The 19,762-nt window shown below is 52.1% G+C and overlaps 2 protein-coding genes across 2 annotated transcripts in view; both read left to right on the top strand.

The window, feature by feature from the left end:
* Window positions 1-19,762, top strand: part of SENP3 (SUMO specific peptidase 3) — a 150,996-nt gene that overhangs the window by 70,409 nt on the left and 60,825 nt on the right. The gene's annotated exons all lie outside the window — the stretch shown is intronic.
* MPDU1 (mannose-P-dolichol utilization defect 1) lies at window positions 1,682-14,331 on the top strand. The gene is given in 8 exon segments (XM_083707133.1): window positions 1,682-1,732; window positions 1,734-1,842; window positions 2,549-2,614; window positions 4,817-4,949; window positions 6,260-6,345; window positions 9,983-10,101; window positions 12,151-12,261; window positions 13,005-14,331. Coding segments are annotated over 8 exon segments (780 nt in total). The 5' UTR covers window positions 1,682-1,696; the 3' UTR covers window positions 13,125-14,331.

The raw sequence follows: 19,762 nt of genomic DNA, 5'->3' as shown, positions 1-19,762 counted from the left end.
CCCAATCAGCCTCTCAGCGCTGACGCCAGCACGTCACGGATCGCCACGGCCTCTGCGTCTTCCTCCTCCTCCTCCCCGCCGTCGTCGTCGAACGGGTGTTCCTCCCGCTGTTCGTCAGCGTGGTGCTCCAACCAGCAGGGCTGGAAGACGTCCCCCCGCGCCTCGCAGACGTTGTGGAGGGTGCAGCAGGCGGCGATGAGGGTGGGCAGAAAGGAGACGTCGGTGTCGTTGCGTTTGGTGAGGCAGCGCCAGCGTCCCCGCAGGCGGCCAAAGGCCACCCCCACCACAGTCCGTGCGGCAGCAGCGTACTCGTTGAAGCGGTGTTGGGCGGGAGTTAGGACCTCGTCCCGGTAGGGCCTCATGAGCCACGGGAGGAACGGGTAGGAGCAACCGCCCAGCAGGTAAACGGGCACCTGCACGCCACGGATGGCTTGGGAAGCCCCCGAAAACAGCTCGCCCTCTTGCGCACGCTGGTACAGCTCCGACGTGTACAGAACCTGGGTGTCTGTCACCCGTCCCGGGCAGCCGACGTTGATGTCCCAGAAGCAGCCGCGGGAATCAACGGCGGCCTGGACCACCACTGAGTGCCAGCCGTGGCGGTTGTAGTAGCCGGCGGCGTTCTCGTTGGGCGCGCGTATGGGGACGTGCAGAGACCCCAGCACACCGGCCAGCTGGGGCAAGGGGAAGCCGTTGCCCGCGGCCACTTCCGCAGGGTCCGGGGGCCGCACGTAGAGTGGCGTGAGGATGCCCACCACGGCCTCGCAGACGTCGCGCAGAATCTTGCAGACGGTGGAGCGGGAGACGCCAAAGAGCTGCTCCACCGCCCGGTACTCGGTGCAGGCGCCCAAGCGCCACAGTGTCATGGCCAGGCGCACGTCGGCCGGGATGGCGCGGCGCATGTTGGTGTCGCGCCGCTGGATGGCTCCGCGCAGCTGGGCGCAGAGGTAGTCGAAGGTGCCCGGCGAGACGCGGAAGTTTTCCACCCACTCCCATTGGCTGAAGGCCTTGGCGCGCACGATTTCCCAGAAGGCCGAGCTGCGGGCTTTGCTCCACAGGCGCCGCTCCCGCAGCAGGCGGGGAAGGCCGCCGTCTCCGCCGCTGCCAGGGTCCTGGCAGAAGCCCGCCAGGCCGGGCGCCCGGGCCAACGTCCGGCAGAGCCACAGCAGGGCGAAGCGCTGGCGGTGGCGGGCCTGGGCGCGGCGGTGGCGGGCGGCGCGTCGACGCCGGGCGGCCTCCCTCAGGCGCCGGCCCCTCTGGAGGCGCATGTAGTAGAGGAGGCACAGTGCCACAGTGCCCCGGCTGAGGGTGGGCAGCAGTTGGGGCGCCTCCTCGCCCCTCCCTGGGCCAGGCGTGCCACTTGGGGGGCAAGATGGCTGCCCAGGCGTGGCGGCCATTTTGTCCCTTGACCAAAGTTTGCCCAGCCAATGGGAAAGCGGCACCTCAGCTCAGGGCGCTGGCAAAGGATGCCAGGCTAAAAACGGCGCATGCGCAGAGGAGCCACACCGCACACAGAAGTCCCACAGGGAATGCGCATGCGCGTGTTAAGGCGCCCGCAAATCTTTTAATGGCGGCCCGCACGAGGCGCGCCTGCGCATTGGTCGGCAAGGTTGAAATGGCCGCCGGGCAGGTGGGAGACGCCGCGCATGCGCACTAGGGGAAGGCGTTTCTCTCGCTCGCTCTCGGGCCCGTAGGGGTTATGGAGGCGGAAGTTTCGCCCAGCTTCATTCGCTCCCACCTTCGTCAAAATGGCGGCGTCGACGGCTCTGAAGGGCCTGCTGGTCCCGCACTTCCTCCCGGAGAACTGCTACGACGAGCTCTTCCTCAGCCTCAACCTCTTGCACAGTAAGTCTTCGACGCCCTTTTTGTCCTGTCGGGGACCCGTCACGTCGTCGCCGTAGCAACGCCTGGCCTGGCGGAAGTGTCCTGTGGGGGGCGACTGGGCGCCATTTTGGTGAAGGGCGAAATTTTACCCCGGTGGCCATTTTGGTAGGGGGCGGAAGTGGCCGTCGGCTCCGTTTCCGGGCCTCGTGTTTTCCCTCACCTTGCAGCCGGGCGGAAGTACCACGAGATTTTTAATTTTCTTAACATTTGGCCCCAGAATTACAAATGAAACTATCCTTTGGGGGAAGAAAAGCTTATTTTTATAAAGAAAAGCTTTCAATATGAAGATGCTATCCATCGTCTCCTAAAAAGGGTCGTGGACGAAGCACAGTGGAGGCTCTCGGCGCCATGTTGGTTTGGGGCACGAAGTTCATATGGCAGCCGAGGAGCTTTTAAGCCCCGCCCCTTTCCCTCAAGCAGGGCTGTCATTGGTTAGGCGCCTGTCAGGTAGACTTCTAGCAGGTGAAGTGAAACCTCACCGGTGGAATGTCTGCCTGCCATGCAGAAAGCAAGGCTGTTGCTGCTCTCTCCTGGAGCGAAGGCTGCTCAGTGCAGAAAGTGGAATTTATGTCCCGCATCACAGGAGTATTGTAAAAGCAAAAAAGCGTCACTGTTAGCAATTAATTATGTTTTGTATCCTTTTGTCTCTCTCCCCTTGTTCCTTCAGTTCCATGCCTCAAAATCTTCATCAGCAAGGGCCTCGGATTTGGCATCGTGGCTGGTTCCCTCATGGGTACGGACACTGGGACTTCCAAGTCACATAATCTGACTTTTAATATAAACTATAAGGTTTTTTAAAAAGGCTTTCCTGTTTGGTTTTGTACATGTGTATTCTCTGCAGAGTGTCTGTGTGTGTGTCTATATGTGTGTGTGTGTGTGTGTGTGTGTGTGTGTCTGTCTATATATGTGCATAGGCGCCGACTCCATGGGGCCTGAGGGGGCCCGAGCCCCCTCAAAAACTTGTTTGGGGGGGCTCTGCCCCCCCAATAATTTAAGAAAATTATTAGTTATATTATGCTTTGTAAAATCACAAAATTATGTTGGTATTTTTTATTTTCCTTGTTTGACGATAGTTACCTTTTAAAATACATTCAGTAATGAGTTAAAACAAAGCCACTCCCGATCTAGAGAGGGGGTGGGGTTGCGGGCTCTCGACCAATCAACAATCTCGCGGGGCTGGCGTCAGCCCCACGAGAAGCGGGGATTCCCCCTAGCTCATTAATATTCACCAATCGGCTGCCGCAAAGGGCGGGCCCTCACAGGTTCACTTAAGGTCGGGGCAGTCCGGGGCTCTGCCCCTTTCGTTCCCCCAGCAGCAGCGGTTTGGAGGTCTTGGGCCCCCCCAATATTTTTTATAAGTCGGTATGGGCCCCCGCCCCCCCCAATATTTTTTATAAGTCGGCACCCCTGTATATGTGTGTGTGTCTATATATATGTGTGTGTGTGTGTGTGTGTGTGTCTATATGTGTGTCTGTGTGTGTGTCTATGTGTGTGTGTGTATATATGTGTGTGTGTGTCTCCCTCTATATATATGTGTGTATATATGTGTATATATATATATATGTGTGTATATATGTGTGTATGTGTGTGTGTATATATATATATATATGCAGGTTTTGGTGTCCTCGGGTGTCTTCCCGTGTAAAAGTTGGGGTGTCTAGGCGACGTTTCGACGAGGTCTCACTCGTCATCTTCAGGCTGGTGCTTTCGGCTTCTTGTTACTGGAACAGAGCGGGATCTCAATGTTTGAGTTCCTATAAATAATCCACACCTAATGACCCACCTAAGTGGTACTCAGGATATCACTCAAGAAATCACTCAAGGTATCTCTCAAGTAATTAAGGAACAAAAGAAGAAAAGGCACACTAGCCTGGGAACTTCCTCTCTGCCCAGAACATTGGAGGCTAGACACCACACCCCCTCTACAGTATTTATAGGAACTCAAACATTGAGATCCCGCTCTGTTCCAGTAACAAGAAGCCGAAAGCACCAGCCTGAAGATGACGAGTGAGACCTCGTCGAAACGTCGCCTAGACACCCCAACTTTTACACGGGAAGACACCCGAGGACACCAAAACCTGCATTCCTGTACCCGTGAAAATCTACGAAAGCAAATATATATATATATATATATATTTGGGACCTGTGGCACTGTGGGTTAAACGACAGAGCCTAGGCCTAGGACTTGCTGATCGGAAGGTCAGCGGTTCGAATCCCCGCGACGGAGTGAGCTCCCGTTGCTCAGTGCCTTCTGCCCACCTAGCAGTTCGAAAGCACATCAAAAGTGCAAGTAGATAAATAGGTACCACTCCGGCGGGAAGGTAAACGGCGTTTCTGTGCGCTGCTCTGGTTCGCCAGAAGCAGCCTAGTCCTGCTGGCCACATGACCTGGAAGCTGTACGCCGGCTCCCTCGGCCAGGAAAGCGAGATGAGCATCGCAACCCCAGAGTCGGCCACGACTGGACCTAATGGTCAGGGATCCCTTTACCTTTATATATATATTTGTGTGTGTGTGTGTGTCGTTTTGACTTACATTGGTAAGAAAAAAACCTAATAAGTTTAATAAATAGTACTTATAATAATAATACTAAGAACCATAATAAAAGAAGACTGAGAGGTGAAATAGATAGATAGATAAATAGATAGATATAGATAGATTTGTATATTGCCCTATACCCAAAGGTCTCAGGGTGGTTCACAGAACAAGATCAACATAAAAACCTCTCTCTATATATATATATACACACACAAGCACACAAAATAAAAACAACAACCCAATAACACACACACACCCCTCTGTATATCCTCTTCTCTGGCCTAAACACCTCCCACTTCTCAATATCCTTCTTAAATTATGGCACCCAGAATTGGACACAGGTCTGACCGAGGCGGAATAGAGCGGGACTCTGACCACTTCTCCCTCCCTCTTTCTGCAGTGAAGCTGCCCCAGATCGTCAAGATCCTGGGGGCCAAGAGCGCTGAGGGGCTGAGCTTCCATTCCATCCTCTTGGAGCTGCTCGCTATCACCGGCACCATGGCCTACAGCATCGCCAACGCTTTTCCGTTCAGGTATTTCGCAGCGCCCGAGGCCTTTCTATAGCTGCGATTCATAGTACCAAAGAGTTGGAAGGGCCCTCCGAGGGTCATCTAGCCCAACCCGCTGCAATGCAGGGATCCTTTGCCTAACTTGAACTCAGGACCCTGAGTTTAAGAGCACCATGCTGTACCGATGAGCTACCCCCAGCAATCCTATGACCTCGGAAGGTGGCGGACTCCCCTGCTTTTGAAGCTGTGTCTTCAGCTTGCGAGCTACAGAACTCCCAGAAATAATAATAATAATAATAATAATAATAATAATAATAATAATAATATTTGTTCCTCCCATCTGGCTGGGTTTCCCCAGCCACTCTGGGCGGTTTCCAACAAAGATTAAAAATGCATTAAAATGTATTAAAACCTTCCCTGAACAGGGCTGCAATTAATTCCTAATATCCCTGCATTTCAGGGGGCTGGACTAAATGACCCCCCCCCCCAGGATCCCTTCCAAATCTACAATTCTGTGATTCAGTCCGCAAACTGAGCAGGGGCTGGGACATACGCAGAATCATCTGGCACCCCCTCTTCAACTTGAACTTCTTCAAGCAGTGGTGTTTCGGGACCCACATTCCGCCCCATCTCAAGTTTCTGTTGCCCCCCATTGCCCTGCCCTTTTCCGAACCCAACACTTCCAACTGTCTTCCCCTTGTGGCTTAGGGCCCTCGTATCTACAGGACTGCCTCTCCTGGTCTGCCCCACAGAGGACCTTAAGGTCCATAGCTTAGAGGTCCCGGGCCCTAAGGAAGTCAGACTGTGCTCCACCAGGGCCAGGGCCTTCTCAGTGGTGGCTCCGACCTGGTGGAATGCTCTGTCCCAGGAGACCAGGGCCCTGCAGGATTTAACCTCCTTCCGTCGGGCCTGTAAGACAGAGCTATTCCACCTGGCTTTCAATTTGAACTTAGCCTGATCTTCCTTCCCTTTTTATGAAGATCCCCTGCTCTGGGATCCCACAGCTAATTCTCCCCTGTCCTCCTCACTGGCCCAAATAGGACCAATTCAGCCAGCTAGCCCCAGGGATTATCTAATTGATTTTTGATTTTTGAATTGTATTGTTATTCATGTTTTTATACTGTATTTTATGCTGCTTTTATAATTAAGTGTTTTAAATTTGTTGTTAGCCGCCCTGAGCCTGGTTTTTGAACCGGGAAGGGCGGGGTATAAATAAAATACCTTGAAGGAGCTGTTACCTGCCTGGAAAAAAGAGTTTGGATCAAGAGATTTCATTTCTCCCCTAACACATCTCTCTCTTTCTTTCTCTTTCCTCCCACCCACCCAAACAACAGTTCCTGGGGCGAAGCTTTCTTCCTCATGTTGCAAACTGTGGCCATCGGATTCCTAATCCAGCATTTCGGGGGTCACACAGGACGAGGTGAGTTTGGAACCAGAGTCTAGAGTTCATTTAATTGAATCATAGTTGCAAGGGGTTCCTGGGGTCATCTCACCCAACCCCCTGGAAGGCAGGAATATGCAGCTGTCACACGCAGGGATCGAACCTGCAACCTTGGCGTTATCAGCAGTGCCAACTGAGCTATCCTGCGTTCAAGAGCTGTTAGCCAAAACAGCCAAGCAGAAACTCCATCTTCAGAGACAGCGAACCGCAGCGACGTCTGTGGGCTTTGGGGGTAATCTGGCTGTCCCCTGTTGGAGGCAGGAAACTTGGCTAAGGCAAAACTTTGCATCCCTTAAGCCCTGGTGCTCAGCAGCCCTGGATCCTAAACAGACCAAGCTTTGGGCTTTCAGCTAGGCCCTTCCCGCACCCCGAAGCTGCCTTTTTCCTTCCCGTTCATGAGCCACAACGAGAACCCAAGCCTCACTTCGGCCAAGGCTGTGAACCCTGCTGAGTGATCCACAAGAATTTCGAGTACCGTATTTTTCGCACCATAGGACGCACTTCTTCCCCTCCAAAAATGAAGGGGAAATGTGTGTGCGTCCTATGGTGCGAATGCAGGCTTTCGCTGAAGCCTGGAGAGCGAGAGGGGTTGGTGCGCACCGACCCCTCTCGCTCTCCAGGCTTCAGGAGAGCCCCACTGCCAGCCCCACAAGCTCGGGGGACAGCGGGGAGGCGCTTGGGCTTCCCCCTCCCCAGCCCCTGCGCCTGGGGGAAAAAATTTTTTTCCCCTTTATTCCCCCCCCCCCAAATCTAGGTGCGTCCTATGGACCGGTGCGTCCTATAGTGCGAAAAATACGGTATTCTAAATGTATGTGTAGCACGTACGTTTAGTCCCTAGTGCCTTGTTTTGATTCCGTAAGCTGGATGGGAGAGACGATGCGATAGAATTTTTATAAAATTATGCCTGGCATGAAGAAATCTTTTCCTCCCCCTCTCGTAACCCTCAAAGCCCGTAGACGCCCAAGAAGCTGGAATGTTGAAAGGACAAATAAATCTTCTTTTATTTGTGTGGCACATGGTTAAACTGTGGAACTCCTTCCTGCAGGAGGCAGCTGCGATGGCCACCAACTTGGAAGGCTTTAAAAGGGGACTGGACTAATCCAGTTAGGAAGAGAGGCTGCTATCAATGGCTACTAGGCAACGCGATGACCATGTACACACGCAATAGACAATCTCTATAGAATTCCTTCAAACCATATCAAGTACAAAATGAAATCTTTAGTCTCAAAGTCTCTGAAAATCTTTAAATAAAGCGAGGTTCCAGAACGTTGTACGATGAAAGACAAGCTGTGAAGCTTTGTGCATTCATCAAATGTGATGTCCAACACAGTGATTCCGGATATAGACCTCTGTTTCGTAGAATTCTTCGTCAGCGTGGTGGGATGATCTATAATTGCTTCATAAACTGAAAATAAAATTCACACACATCGATTTTATTGCATTAGCCATGTGGCCATAACATAATATACATAGAAATAACAACATAAAATGGGGGTGGGGAGATAAAAGTGGATGTCGTCCTGGGCGAAAACTTTGAGAAAATGGGGATAACAAAAGTCGGACGCCCCTGGCCGTTGGGAATGGGGTGGTAAGGTAGCCGTTGGGACCAATTCGAACGCGAGCTGTGGTGTTTGAATAAAGGGAAATAATTAGGGAGAGGAGGTGCGGATCAATTCCCAGATGGGCAAGTTTGGACTATAATCTCTGCCTAGGAATGGAATCAAAGGCGGCCTCCAGGTCCATGAAAGCGGCAAACAGGTGGCCTTGCCTTGGTGCAGTGTATTTACTGGCAAGGTGATAAAGAGTTAGACAGTGGTCCATGGTTGATGCTGACTTCTGGAAGCCAATCTGTTCTGGCGGTAGAATGTTTCTCTCATGGACCCATGAAAGAAGTTCTTCCAGTAAAACAGCGGAAAATATTTTCCCCGGAATAGATAGTAAACTGATGGGGCGATAGTTCCTAGGGATGTTTGGCTGGCCGCCTTTGAAAATCGGAACTATTGTAGCTTCTCTCCAAGAGTCGGGGATATCTAGGGCGGAGGAGATAGCGGTGAATACAGGAGTCAGCTGTTCACTCCACCAAAGAGGATCAGTCAGGAAGAGGTCCAACGGGACCATGTCTGGGCCGGGGGCGAAAATAAAATTGTAAACGATAATGCAAACAGTAATGAAAAAGAGTTCATTCCTGTTTGTATTATAGTTTATAATTTTTGTAAAGTGATTTTTTGTATACAGGTCATCATCTGTAAAATTTTATTTTCAGTTTATGAAGCAATGACCGTATTTTCCTCCCTATAGGACGCACTTTCCCCCCTGAAAAAACGAAGGGGAAATGTGTGTGCGTCCTATGGAGCGGATGCAGGCTTTCGCTGAAGCCTGGAGAGCGAGAGGCGTCGGTGCGCACCAACCCCTCTCGCTCTCCAGGCTTCAGGAAGCTCTCCGCAAGCCTTCAGGAACTCCTGCCAGGCTCCGCAAGCTTGCGGATAGCTGCCTGCAGCCCGAAGCGTGGGGAGCGTGGCGCTGTGCACTCCAGGCTGAGTTCCCACCAGGCTCAGAAGGCTTGCGGATAGCAGGCAGCATCCCAAAGCTGTTCTAGCTTTGGGATGGCTGCGCAAAACCTCCACGGGGCGGCGTGGTGAAGGCACCCTGCCGCCTTGCGGAGGCTTGAAAGGCTGTCCCCGAAGCCAAATGTGCTGGTCCCGGGGGGGAAGGTTACTGCTACCGTAGTCAAGGTTCAGTCCTGAGTCACTAGCCTGGAAATAGTCCACAAGGTGCGGAGCGAGGTCCGAAGCAGGGAGCCGGGCAGGGACAGGAACACTGGAGGAACAGGACTGGATGCTGGCCGAAACAGCTCTTCAATGACGACGTTGCTCCCGCAACCTGGGACCGGGCTGACTGGCCTTTATCTTCTCTGAGGCCAGGGGCGGTCCCGGCCCCCAGGAGACCCGCCTCCCCTGGCCTTAAGGCGGGCACTCCTCCTGGGAGAAATCAGTTCCCTTCGCCTCTCTGCCCTGAGCCTCTGCAGTTCAGGAGAGGCTGAAGGGTTGCTGGACCCAGGGGGAGACTCACCTGCAGGCACTGAGTCCTCAACCACCTCCGGAGCCAGAGTGGATTCACCTGGTGCCTGCTCCTGAGGATCCGGCACGGGTGCAGGCGCTTCAGAATCAAGGCCCTGCCCCAGTTCAGCCGGCCCTGGAGGCGGGGACTCCTGTGCAGGCTGGGATTCCTCCGGTTCAGCCTCTGAATCGGAAACCCAGGCCATCACACCAAAACAGTGAGGCGGGGCACTGCACAGCCCTCCGTCTTGCTGTTCTAGCTTCGGGATGGCTGCACTCCAAAGGCTTCAGGGATCTTTGAGGTTGGCGGGGGGGGGGAAACATTGCTTTCCCCCACCGCTAGCCCCACAAGCTCGGGGGGCAGCGGCAAGGCCTGCTCTTGAACGGACCTTGTTTTTGAGGGGGAGTACAATAAAAAAAATTTTTTCCTGTTCTCCCGCTCCTATGGTCCAGTGCGTCCTATAGAGCGAAAAATACGGTATATACCATCCCTCCTTATATTCTTAAGCCAGGTTGCGGGGCTGCCTTCGTGACACAACGTCTTTTGTTTCAACCCATAGGTGTGACCTTCCTGCTTGTCTACTTCGGAGTCCTGGCACTCCTGCTCTCCTCACTTACACCCGTGGGGGTTGTGACAGCGCTCCAGGCGTTCAACATGCCCGCTGTCATAACAAGCAGGGTAAGGGGCACCCGGGGGTGCGGGCATCAGAGAAACTCTGCCCCATAGGCGGGCCCGCTTGCCTGAGTCTCAAACTCTGCACCGCTCCTTATCCCTCTCGTTCCTCCAAAGACTGCCAAACCGCCTGATGTTTTGTGCTGTTGTTTGGGGAGCAAAAGGGACACGGGTGGCACTGTGGGTTAAACCACAGAGCCCAGGGCTTGCCGATCAGAAGGTCGGTGGTTCGAATCCCCGCGACGGGGTGAGCTCCCGTTGCTCAGTCTCTGCTCCGGCCAACCTAGCAGTTCAAAAGCACATCAAAGTGCAAGTAGATAAATAGGTACCACTCCGGCGGGAAGGTAAACGGCATTTCTGTGCACTGCTCTGGTTCGCCAGAAGCGGCTTAGTCCTGCTGGCCACATGACCCGGAAGCTGTACGCCGGCTCCCTCGGCCAGTAAAGCGAGATGAGCACCGCAACCCCAGAGTCCGCCATGACTGGACCTAATGGTCAGGGGTCCCTTTACCTTTACCTTTAATGTAATATACAATAACAATAATGTAATATAGGGACTCGGGTGGCACCGTGGTCTAAACCGCTGAGCCTAGTGCTTGCCAATTAGAAGGTTGGCGGTTCAAATCCCCGCTAGGCGGGAGCTCCTGTTGCTCGCTCCCTGCTCCTGCCCACCTGCCAGTTCAAAAGCACCCCAAAAAGTGCAAGTAGATAAATAGGTACCACTCCAGTACCAGGTAAGTGGTGTTTCGGTGCACTGCTCTGGTTCGCCAGAAGCGGCTTAGTCCTGCTGGCCACATGACCCGGAAGCTGTACGCCGGCTCCCTTGGCCAGTAAAGCGAGATGAGCGCTGCAACCTCAGAGTCAGCCATGACTGGACCTAATGGTCAGGGGTCCCTTTACCTTTACCTTTGGGGAGCAAAGTGGGTGCTGCTGCCCTGGGGGTGGGGGCCGCTAAGAGGCAAGGTGTGTGTGTGCTGGAGATGGCTCCCCCGAAGCACACCGATCTCAGAGATCATCAGGGGGTTTGGGCTGGGTGTTCATCAGTATGCGGATGGTACCCAGCTCTACCTCTCTTTCAAATCAGAACCAGTGAAGGCGGTGAAGGTCCTGTGTGTGTGTGTCTGGAAGCGGTTGGAGGATGGATGGCGGCTAAGAGATTGAGGTTGAATCCTGACAAGACAGAAGTACTGTTTTTGGGGGACAGGAGGCGGGCAGGTGTGGAGGATTCCCTGGTCCTGAATGGGGCAACTGTGCCCCTGAAGGACCAGGTGCGCAGCCTGGGAGTCATTCTGGACTCACCGCTGTCCATGGAGGCGCAGGTCAATTCTGTGTCCAGGGCAGCTGTTTATCAGCTCCATCTGGTACGCAGGATGAGACCCTCCCTGCCCACAGACTGTCTCGCCAGAGTGGTGCATGCTCTGGTTATCTCCCGCTTGGACTACTGCCATGCGCTCTACGTGGGGCTACCTTTGAAGGTGACCCGGAAACTACAACTAATCCAGAATGCGGCAGCTAGAGTGGGGACTGGGAGCGGCTGCCGGGACCACATAACACCGGTCCTGAGAGATCTGCATTGGCTCCCAGGATGTTTCCAGGCCCAATTCAAAGTGCTGGATTTGACCTATGAAGCCTTAAATGGCTCAGAACCGCAATACCTCAAGGACCCCCTCTTTCCATATGAACTGGCCCGGACCCTAAGATCACCTTCAGACGCCTTTCTTTGTGTTTTTCCTCCTTGAGAGGTCCAGAGGGTGGCAACACAAGAACGGGGCCTTGTCTGCAGTGGCTCCCCATTTGTGGAATGCTCTCCCCAGGGAAGTTTGCCTGGCGCCTTCATTATACACCTTTCTCACCAGGCCTTTGGTTAATCTTCTTGACATCCAACACCCTTTTAGAATGTGGTTCTTTTTGGGGGTTTAAAAAAACGGTTTATTGTTTTTGATTTGATTTTATATGTTCTCTTGTTGCGAAGCGCCCTGAGACCTCCAGGTATAGGGCAGTGTATAAATTGAATAAATAAATAAAACGTCACACGTCTTCCCTGTGCCCCCAACAGCTCCTGCAAGCAGCCACAAACTACCGCAACGGCCACACAGGACAGCTCTCTGCCATCACAGCCTTCCTGCTTTTTGCGGGCACTCTGGCCCGAATCTTCACCTCCATCCAGGTAGGCCGGGGTTCACCTGCCCGGGGCAGGTGTGGAGGGCAGAGAGGCGTCATTCAAGTACATTTCCGAGCACAATTCAAAGTGTTGGTGCTGACCTTGAAAGCCCTAAATGGCCTCAAAGGCCCAGTAGACCTGAAGGAGCATCTCCACCCCCATCATTCTGCCCGGACGCTGAGGTCCAGCTCCGAGGGCCTTCTGGCAGTTCCCTTCCTGCGAGAAGCCAAGTTACAGGGAACCAGGCAGAGGGCCTTCTCGGTGGTGGCGCCCGCCCTGTGGAACGCCCTCCCACCAGATGTCAAAGAGAACAACAACTGCCAGACTTTAAGAAGACATCTGAAGGCAGCCCTGTTTAGGGAAGCTTTTAATGTTTAACAGACCACTGTATTTTAATACTTCATTGGAAGCCGCCCAGAGTGGCTGGGGAAGCCCAGCCAGATGGGCGGGGTATAAATAATAAATTATTATTATTATTATTATTATTATTATTATTAGGCGGCTAACAGCCTCAGCCCCAAAGTAAAGGAAGGAGGCATTGGGCTTGCAAGAAATCAACACACACACCCCCGTTGCTTTCTGCATTGCGGTGGAGCATGGGTGGGGTCTAGATGTTGTTTTTTAATTTAAAAAACGCTGGAAGCCGCCTCGCATCCCAACTTGGGCAGGCAGGCATCGGGGGGGGTGTGAAGTTAGGGTGCAAATAAAATCAACAAGCCTGCCTCATTTGCCCTCTCCCCACCCCGCAGGAGACGGGAGACCCCCTCATGGCTCTCACCTACGTCGTGGCCGCGTCCTGCAACAGCATCATCACGGGACAGCTGATTTATTACTGGAACGTCCCCGTGGACAAGCGCAAGAAGGAATAGGAGTCCTGGAGGGGTTCGTGACTCTTCCTGCCCTCCCTTCACACACCCCACTACCCTCCTGGACAAGAAACACATCAGGAAAAGGGCCGATTTTCCAGGAAGTTTTCTTTCTCTCTCTCTTTTTGCATTCTGAGCCAAGGGACAGTTGCAGTCTTTTTCTCTGGGAATCTCATGGGAGTTGTACGCTGGAAACTGGGGTTGCTTTTCTTAATCAGCTGTCATTCTCCCACCCCGCCAGGTGGGGTGAGGCTCAGAGGCCTGTGAGGAATAATTGTATATTCGGGGATTGGGTTCTGCCTCCAAACCCAGTAACCCAAATACAGGTGGGAGAATGTCCTGAGTCGGCATCCTGCGTTCTTCTTTAATCCAGCCCTTCGCTCAGAACAGTGAGGACTAGAATCTTGGTTCTCTTGCTAGAAGATTTGGCCATAGCTCAGCGACGAGAGAAGTCTAGTGTCCCAATGAAGGGGCGTCATGTTGCTATTTAGTTGTTGAGTCGTGTCCCACTCTCCGTGACCCCCTGGACCAGAGCACGCCAGGCCCTCCTGTCTCCCACTGCCTCCCGCAGTTTGGTCAAACTCATGCTGGTAGCTTCGAGAACACTGTCCCACCATCTCGTCCTCCGTCATCCCCTTCTCCTTGCGCCCTCCATCTTTCCCAACATCAGGGTCTTTTCCAGGGAGTCTTCTCTTCTCATGAGGTGGCCAAAGTCTTGGAGCCTCAGCTTCAGGATCTGTCCTTCCAGTGAGCACTAAGGGCTGATTTCCTTAAGAATGGATCGGTTTGATCTTCTTGCAGTCCACGGGACTCTCAAGAGTCTCCTCCAGCACCAGAATTCAAAAGCATCAATTCTTCAGCGATCAGCCTTCTTTATGGTCCAGCTCTCACTTCCATACAAAGGGAAGTTATATTCCCACTCTATCCGGCCATGCTCAGACCACACCTGGACTCCTGTGTTGGGCACCGCAATGAGAAGGATATTGTGCCGAGGTGGGCAGCCAAGAGGATGAAGGGTCTGGAAACCATGCCTGATGAGGAACGGTCGAGGGAGTTGGGGATGTTTAGCCTGGAAAAGAGGAGACTGGGAGGAGATGTCTTCAAATATCTGAAGGGCTGTCCCATGGAACAGGGAGCATACTTTGTTTTCTCCTGCTCTGGATGGCGGGACCCGAACCAAGTAAACACCAGAAAGAATTTCCCCCCTGGAGGTTGTGGTCTCTCCTTCCTTGCAGGTTTTTAAGCACAGGTTTGAAGGCTATCTGTCATAGATGCTTTAGCTGAGATTTCTGGATTGCAGGGGGCTGGGCTGGGCGACCCCCGGGGTCTACAACCAAAGGACCCACCTTGCATGCAGAAGGTCGCAGGTTCAATCCCTAACGGCGCCTCCGGGTAGGGTCGGAAGAGGCTGCTGCCTGCCGTGTAGACAATACTGAAGTAGGTGGGTGCCAGTGCCCTGAATAAAAGCCACTTCCCGTCGCTGCCAGCGGAGGGAGTTCTTGGGTTTGCTCCATCCAGGTGGGTCAACTTAAAGGTAAAGGGACCCCTGACCATTAGGTCCAGTCGTGGCCGACTCTGGGGTTGCGGCGCTCATCTCGCTTTACTGGCTGAGGGAGCCGGCGTACAGCTTCCGGGTCATGTGGGCAGCATGACTAAGCCGCTTCTGGCGAACCAGAGCAGCGCACGGAAACGCCACTTACCTGGTACTGGAGTGGTACCTATTTATCTACTTGCACTTTTTGGGGTGCTTTTGAACTGGCAGGTGGGCAGGAGCAGGGAGCGAGCAACAGGAGCTCCCCCCTAGCGGGGATTTGAACCGCCAACCTTCTAATTGGCAAGCACTAGGCTCAGCGGTTTAGACCACAGTGCCACCCAAGTCCCTATATTACATTATTGTTATTGTATACTACATTCAAGGTAAAGGTAAAGGGACCCCTGATCATTAGGTCCAGTCGTGGCCGACTCTGGGGTTGCGGCGCTCATCTCGCTTTACTGGCCGAGGGAGCCGGCGTACAGCTTCCGGGTCATGTGGCCAGCAGGACTGAGCCGCTTCTGGCGAACCAGAGCAGCGCACGGAAACGCTGTTTCCCTTCCCGCCAGAGCGGTACCTATTTATCTACTTGCACTTTGATGTGCTTTTGAACTGCTAGGTTGGCAGGAGCAGGGACCGAGTAACGGCAGCTCACCCCGTCGCGGGGATTCGAACCGCCGACCTTCTGATCGGCAAGTCCTAGGCTCTGTGGTTTAACCCCCAGCTGTGTCTCTCTCTCTCACCCAGCTCAGCTCAATCTAGCCTGCAAAAATACCAAATGCCCTGCAGGGGGAGGAAATGGGTGTTTTTCTCTCTGCTTTGTGGGTGATGCTGGCGGGGGGGGGGGCAGGGGGGCCAGCCAGCCAGGGCGGGGCAGGGCATCCTAATTGGGGAGCTTAGCAAGATTTCGCTTCAGGGAGGGAGACCAGGTGAGTCAGAGCAGATCTGCAGCTGTCTTCCTGGAGTGCAGTGGGGGGGGGGATGTTATAGCGTTTAAACTTTTGCCAAAGGGTGTTCACACACTGCCCCACCCTTTTACACACACACACCCCACTGCTTTTAGAATCACAACATCGCTGCAACTAAGCGGCTTAGATTATCTGGATTGCAAAAGCAGCAGCACACATAAAAGCTGGGTGGATCGGGCCCCCTGGCCTGTCCAGTCCAGCTCCCTGTTCTCACAGGGGGCCAAATGACCCTCAAAACATGGGTAGGCAAACTAAGGTCCAATCGCCTTCTCAATCCGGCCCACGGACGAGCGTGTTTTCACATGGGTAGAATGTGTCCTTTTATTTAAAATGCATCTCTGGGTTATTTGTGGGGCATAGGAATTCATTCATTTCCCCCCAAAAAATATAGTCCGGCCCCCCACAAGGTCCGAGGGACAATGGACCGGCCCCTGCTGAAAAAGCTTGCTCAGCCCTACCTAAGAATCTAGGTGGACTGTCTGGAACTGGAGTCTCCATGCTCACTTAAGAGCTTGGATCGAACCCAATGGCCCATCCAGTCCAGTGACCTGTTTTCACAGGGGCTGACCAGGTGGCCCTAAGGGAAGCCCGCGAGCAGGACCCGAGTGCGAGAGCCGCTCTCCCCTCCTGGGGTTTCCTGGAGCTGGGAGTCAGAAGCGTCGCAACTCGAGCAACGTATAACCATCACGGCAACTGAAAGCGGTTTTGTCGAATCCTTCTAAGCCCTCGTTGTTTCCTCCTGTGGCAGGGAGTTCCATTGATTAACTGCCCACCTGCCCTGATCACAGGTGGGTTTAATCCTGCAGCCTGTTTTCAGTGGCCAAAGGGAGCATCTCCATCTCTTACGAAGGGATTTTTAAGCTACTTTGAGCCCCACATCGCATCTTGTGACAACATAGATCTTTAAGGTAGAAAGATGTGTTTCCAGCTGTGCAGAATCCATTGCCCATCACTTAATTAGGATTATGGAAAGATTGGGGCTCACTTTTTCACCCCAATTCATCAGTTTCTTGGGAGCACTTTTCCCTAAATCGCTGTTTTTGGACCACAAACTCCACTCAGTTATAGCCAGCGCAACCAGAATACTAGGAACCAAAATATCTCTAGGGAGACAGGCTGCCCTGATGCCCCCTACCTCCAAAATGACTTGGCCAGTACTTCTGGCAACCTCTGGGCTAGACTACTGCAATTTGAGCTTGCTTGGGGCCACCCCTTGAAGACTGTCCCGGGACTTCAGTTGGTCCAAAATGCAGCAAAAACAGCCGGGTACCTGGCTGCGCTTCTGTTTAGATCTCACGTAACCCCACCCCCAACCCAATTTTTCCGTTTTATATATATACCCTTAAAATAATAACAACAAAGCTCCGGTTTCAAAACAGCCGAGCTGGTTCAGGATACTCAAATTTGTGTTTGAAACCCTAAAATTATAACGTGGGATTATTTTTCTGAGAAACCAAGCGTTCTTACTGGGAGCAACATTTGAAAAAAGCCGGCAAGGACTCTCTCAACCTCTGGAAACAGTTTTGAAAACCAGGAGCGTTCCTGGGATCGCAGTTACGGAGGCCCATGAGATCGCTGGACGCTGTTTTGGTGTCATTTCCCCATTTTTTGAGGTTGTTTCTGTCCCTTTAAATGGGTTTGTGCTGAGATCAGCAGAGAGCGCCCCGGGGAACATGGGGGTAAGCCCAGGGGTAGAACAGGGCCTTGACTGTGGTGGCCCCTAACCTACAGACCAGAGGTGCAACTGGTGCGTTCGTGACACAGCTTCCACCGAGTGCCAAAGACCTCTTTACCCTGGGTTGGAGTTTTTGACACTCAAAAGGGTATATTTTCCAGACCCGGCTTATTTTTACACCCCAATTTTTAATCGTGTGGTTTTAATGCCGTAGCCTCCGAAAACTGGGCAGTAAAGAAACCAGCTTTGCAAAATCCAGTACCCTCAGAGCACAGAAAGGAGGCAGCCATTGCACAGCGATATCCGGAAAGCTGTGCTAAACTTAATAACTTCTCCCCGCACCCAGACTCAAATGCATTTTCGGCTTTTCCTCAAAGGTGACCAACAATTCACTCGTCTCGGTATGCAAGGAGGAGAAGCAGACACACAGTGGGAATGGAATTAACTGTGCATTAATTGCTAGTTTCTAAACTTGCCCACGTAGTCACAACTGGGCCAGCGCCGGTGGCAAAATATGACAGGCACCTTGAGAATTTCGAACCGTGCTTTGGGGTGTTCCTTTTCCCATCCTGCAATAAGTCTCCTCGAGAGGAGGAAGGGGAACCGGTGTGCCGTTTTTATTTGAGATAAGCCCTTTGGGGAAAAACAAAACGCACCGTTTTCACTCAAAGCGTCATCCCGAATTGGAAGGGTCCCCCAAAGGTCATCCATCTCAACCCTGCAGGAGTCGCAGTAGAGAATTGCGTGGCTTTAAGTCAACCATATTGTCTCTTGACCCGAGATGCCCCCAAGCGCTGCAACCTTTCCTTCTAAGGAAGCCAATCTAAGCAATTTTTGGATTGCCCTTTTTGGATCAGGGCTGGAATGGACATGTTCAAGGGCGGGCGGGGAGCAGGGCTGCCCCCGAAAACTGGGCTCGCTCCGGTTCCCGGGCCTGTGGGTGGCAGCTGCCCTACCCTTGGCACACACCTGTCCCAGCACGAAGTAGGTGAGTCACCCATCGCCAGAGACTGGCGGGAGGTGGGTACAGAAGGGGTTGCCTGTGCCAAAGGGACCCAGCAACAGCCAATCCCTTGTCACGGAACCGAGATATTACACAAAACAAATGAAATGCCGTTAAAATCCTTGAAACGAGAAGTCATTAACTAGATATATTATCTTATAGAATTAAACTGAATAACGAAAATCAAAAAAGTTTAAGGAAAAAATTAGAAAATCCCTGAAACGAGAAGTAACCGACTAGAAAATATTATCATCTTATAGAATTAAACTGAATAACGAAAATCAAAAAGTTTATGGACAAAATTAGAAAATCCCTCTAACGAGAAGTAATCAACTGGAAATATTATCTTCTAGAATTAAACTAAATAACAAAAATAAAAAAGGAAAAAAATTAGGAACTCCCTGAAACGAGAAGTAATCGGCTGGAAATATTATCTTATAGAATTAAACTAAATTTAAAAAAATCAAAAAAGTTGTAAGTAAAAAATTAGAAAAAGCTAGAATTGTACAAAGCCTTAATGGGATGCCAGGGGGTACAAACCTCGTTTCGCTGACCTATTCAGTTTCCTCAGAAGGAAACAGAGAAATCATAAACCTTAAATGATTTTAAACTCAAGAACAGGGCTGAAACGCTCCCCCGAGTTTACAAAAAAGGTCTGAAAATCTAAATAGCAAGCTTTAGACATAGCCCTATTTGAAGAAAACCAAGCGGTGGTAATAAGGAGTTGAAGACTCGGCTGTGAAAACTCCAGTATTGCCTTTACAAAAAGGTTTTAAAAACCTACATAGCATAAATTCAAAGAAAGGAATATAAAATAAGCTGTTTTAGATTTAAAACTCAAAAACAGGGCTCAAACGCTCCTTTGGTCTAGAAGTTACTGCTGGTGTTAATCTGGGTTTTCCAATTTTTTCCTTAAACTTTTTGATTTTTGTTATTTAGTTTAATTCTATAAGATAATATTTCTAGTCGATTACTTCTCGTTTCAGGGGTTTTCTAATTTTTCCCTTGTGGGCTCGCTCGGTCCAGTATTCAGAAGGACTGTTTTGGGGGGACAGGGGGCGGGCAGGTGTGGGGGACTCCCTGGTCCTGAATGGGGTAACTGTGCCTCCGAAGGACCAGGTGTGCAGCCTGGGAGTCATTTTGGACTCACCGCTGTCCATGAAGGCGCAGGTCAGTTCTGTGTCCAGGGCAGCTGTCTATCAGCTCCCTCTGATACACAGGATGAGACCCTCCCTGCCCGCTGTCTGTCTGGCCAGAGTGGTGCATGCTCTGGTTATCTCCCGCTTGGACTACTGCAACACACTCTACGTGGGGCTACCTTTGACGGTGACCCGGAAACTACAGCTAATCCAGAATGCGGCACCCAGACTGGTGACTGGTAGCAGCTGCCAAGACCATATAACACCGGTCCTGAGAGATCTGCATTGGCTCCCAGGACATTTCCGAGCACAATTCAAAGTGTTG

Source organism: Podarcis gaigeae (assembly GCF_964106915.1).
Source record: "Podarcis gaigeae genome assembly, chromosome: 13".
Classification (NCBI taxonomy): Eukaryota; Metazoa; Chordata; class Lepidosauria; order Squamata; family Lacertidae; genus Podarcis; species Podarcis gaigeae.
The sequence above is the reverse complement of the archived record's forward strand: the minus strand, read 5'-3'. Positions and strand labels throughout refer to the sequence as shown.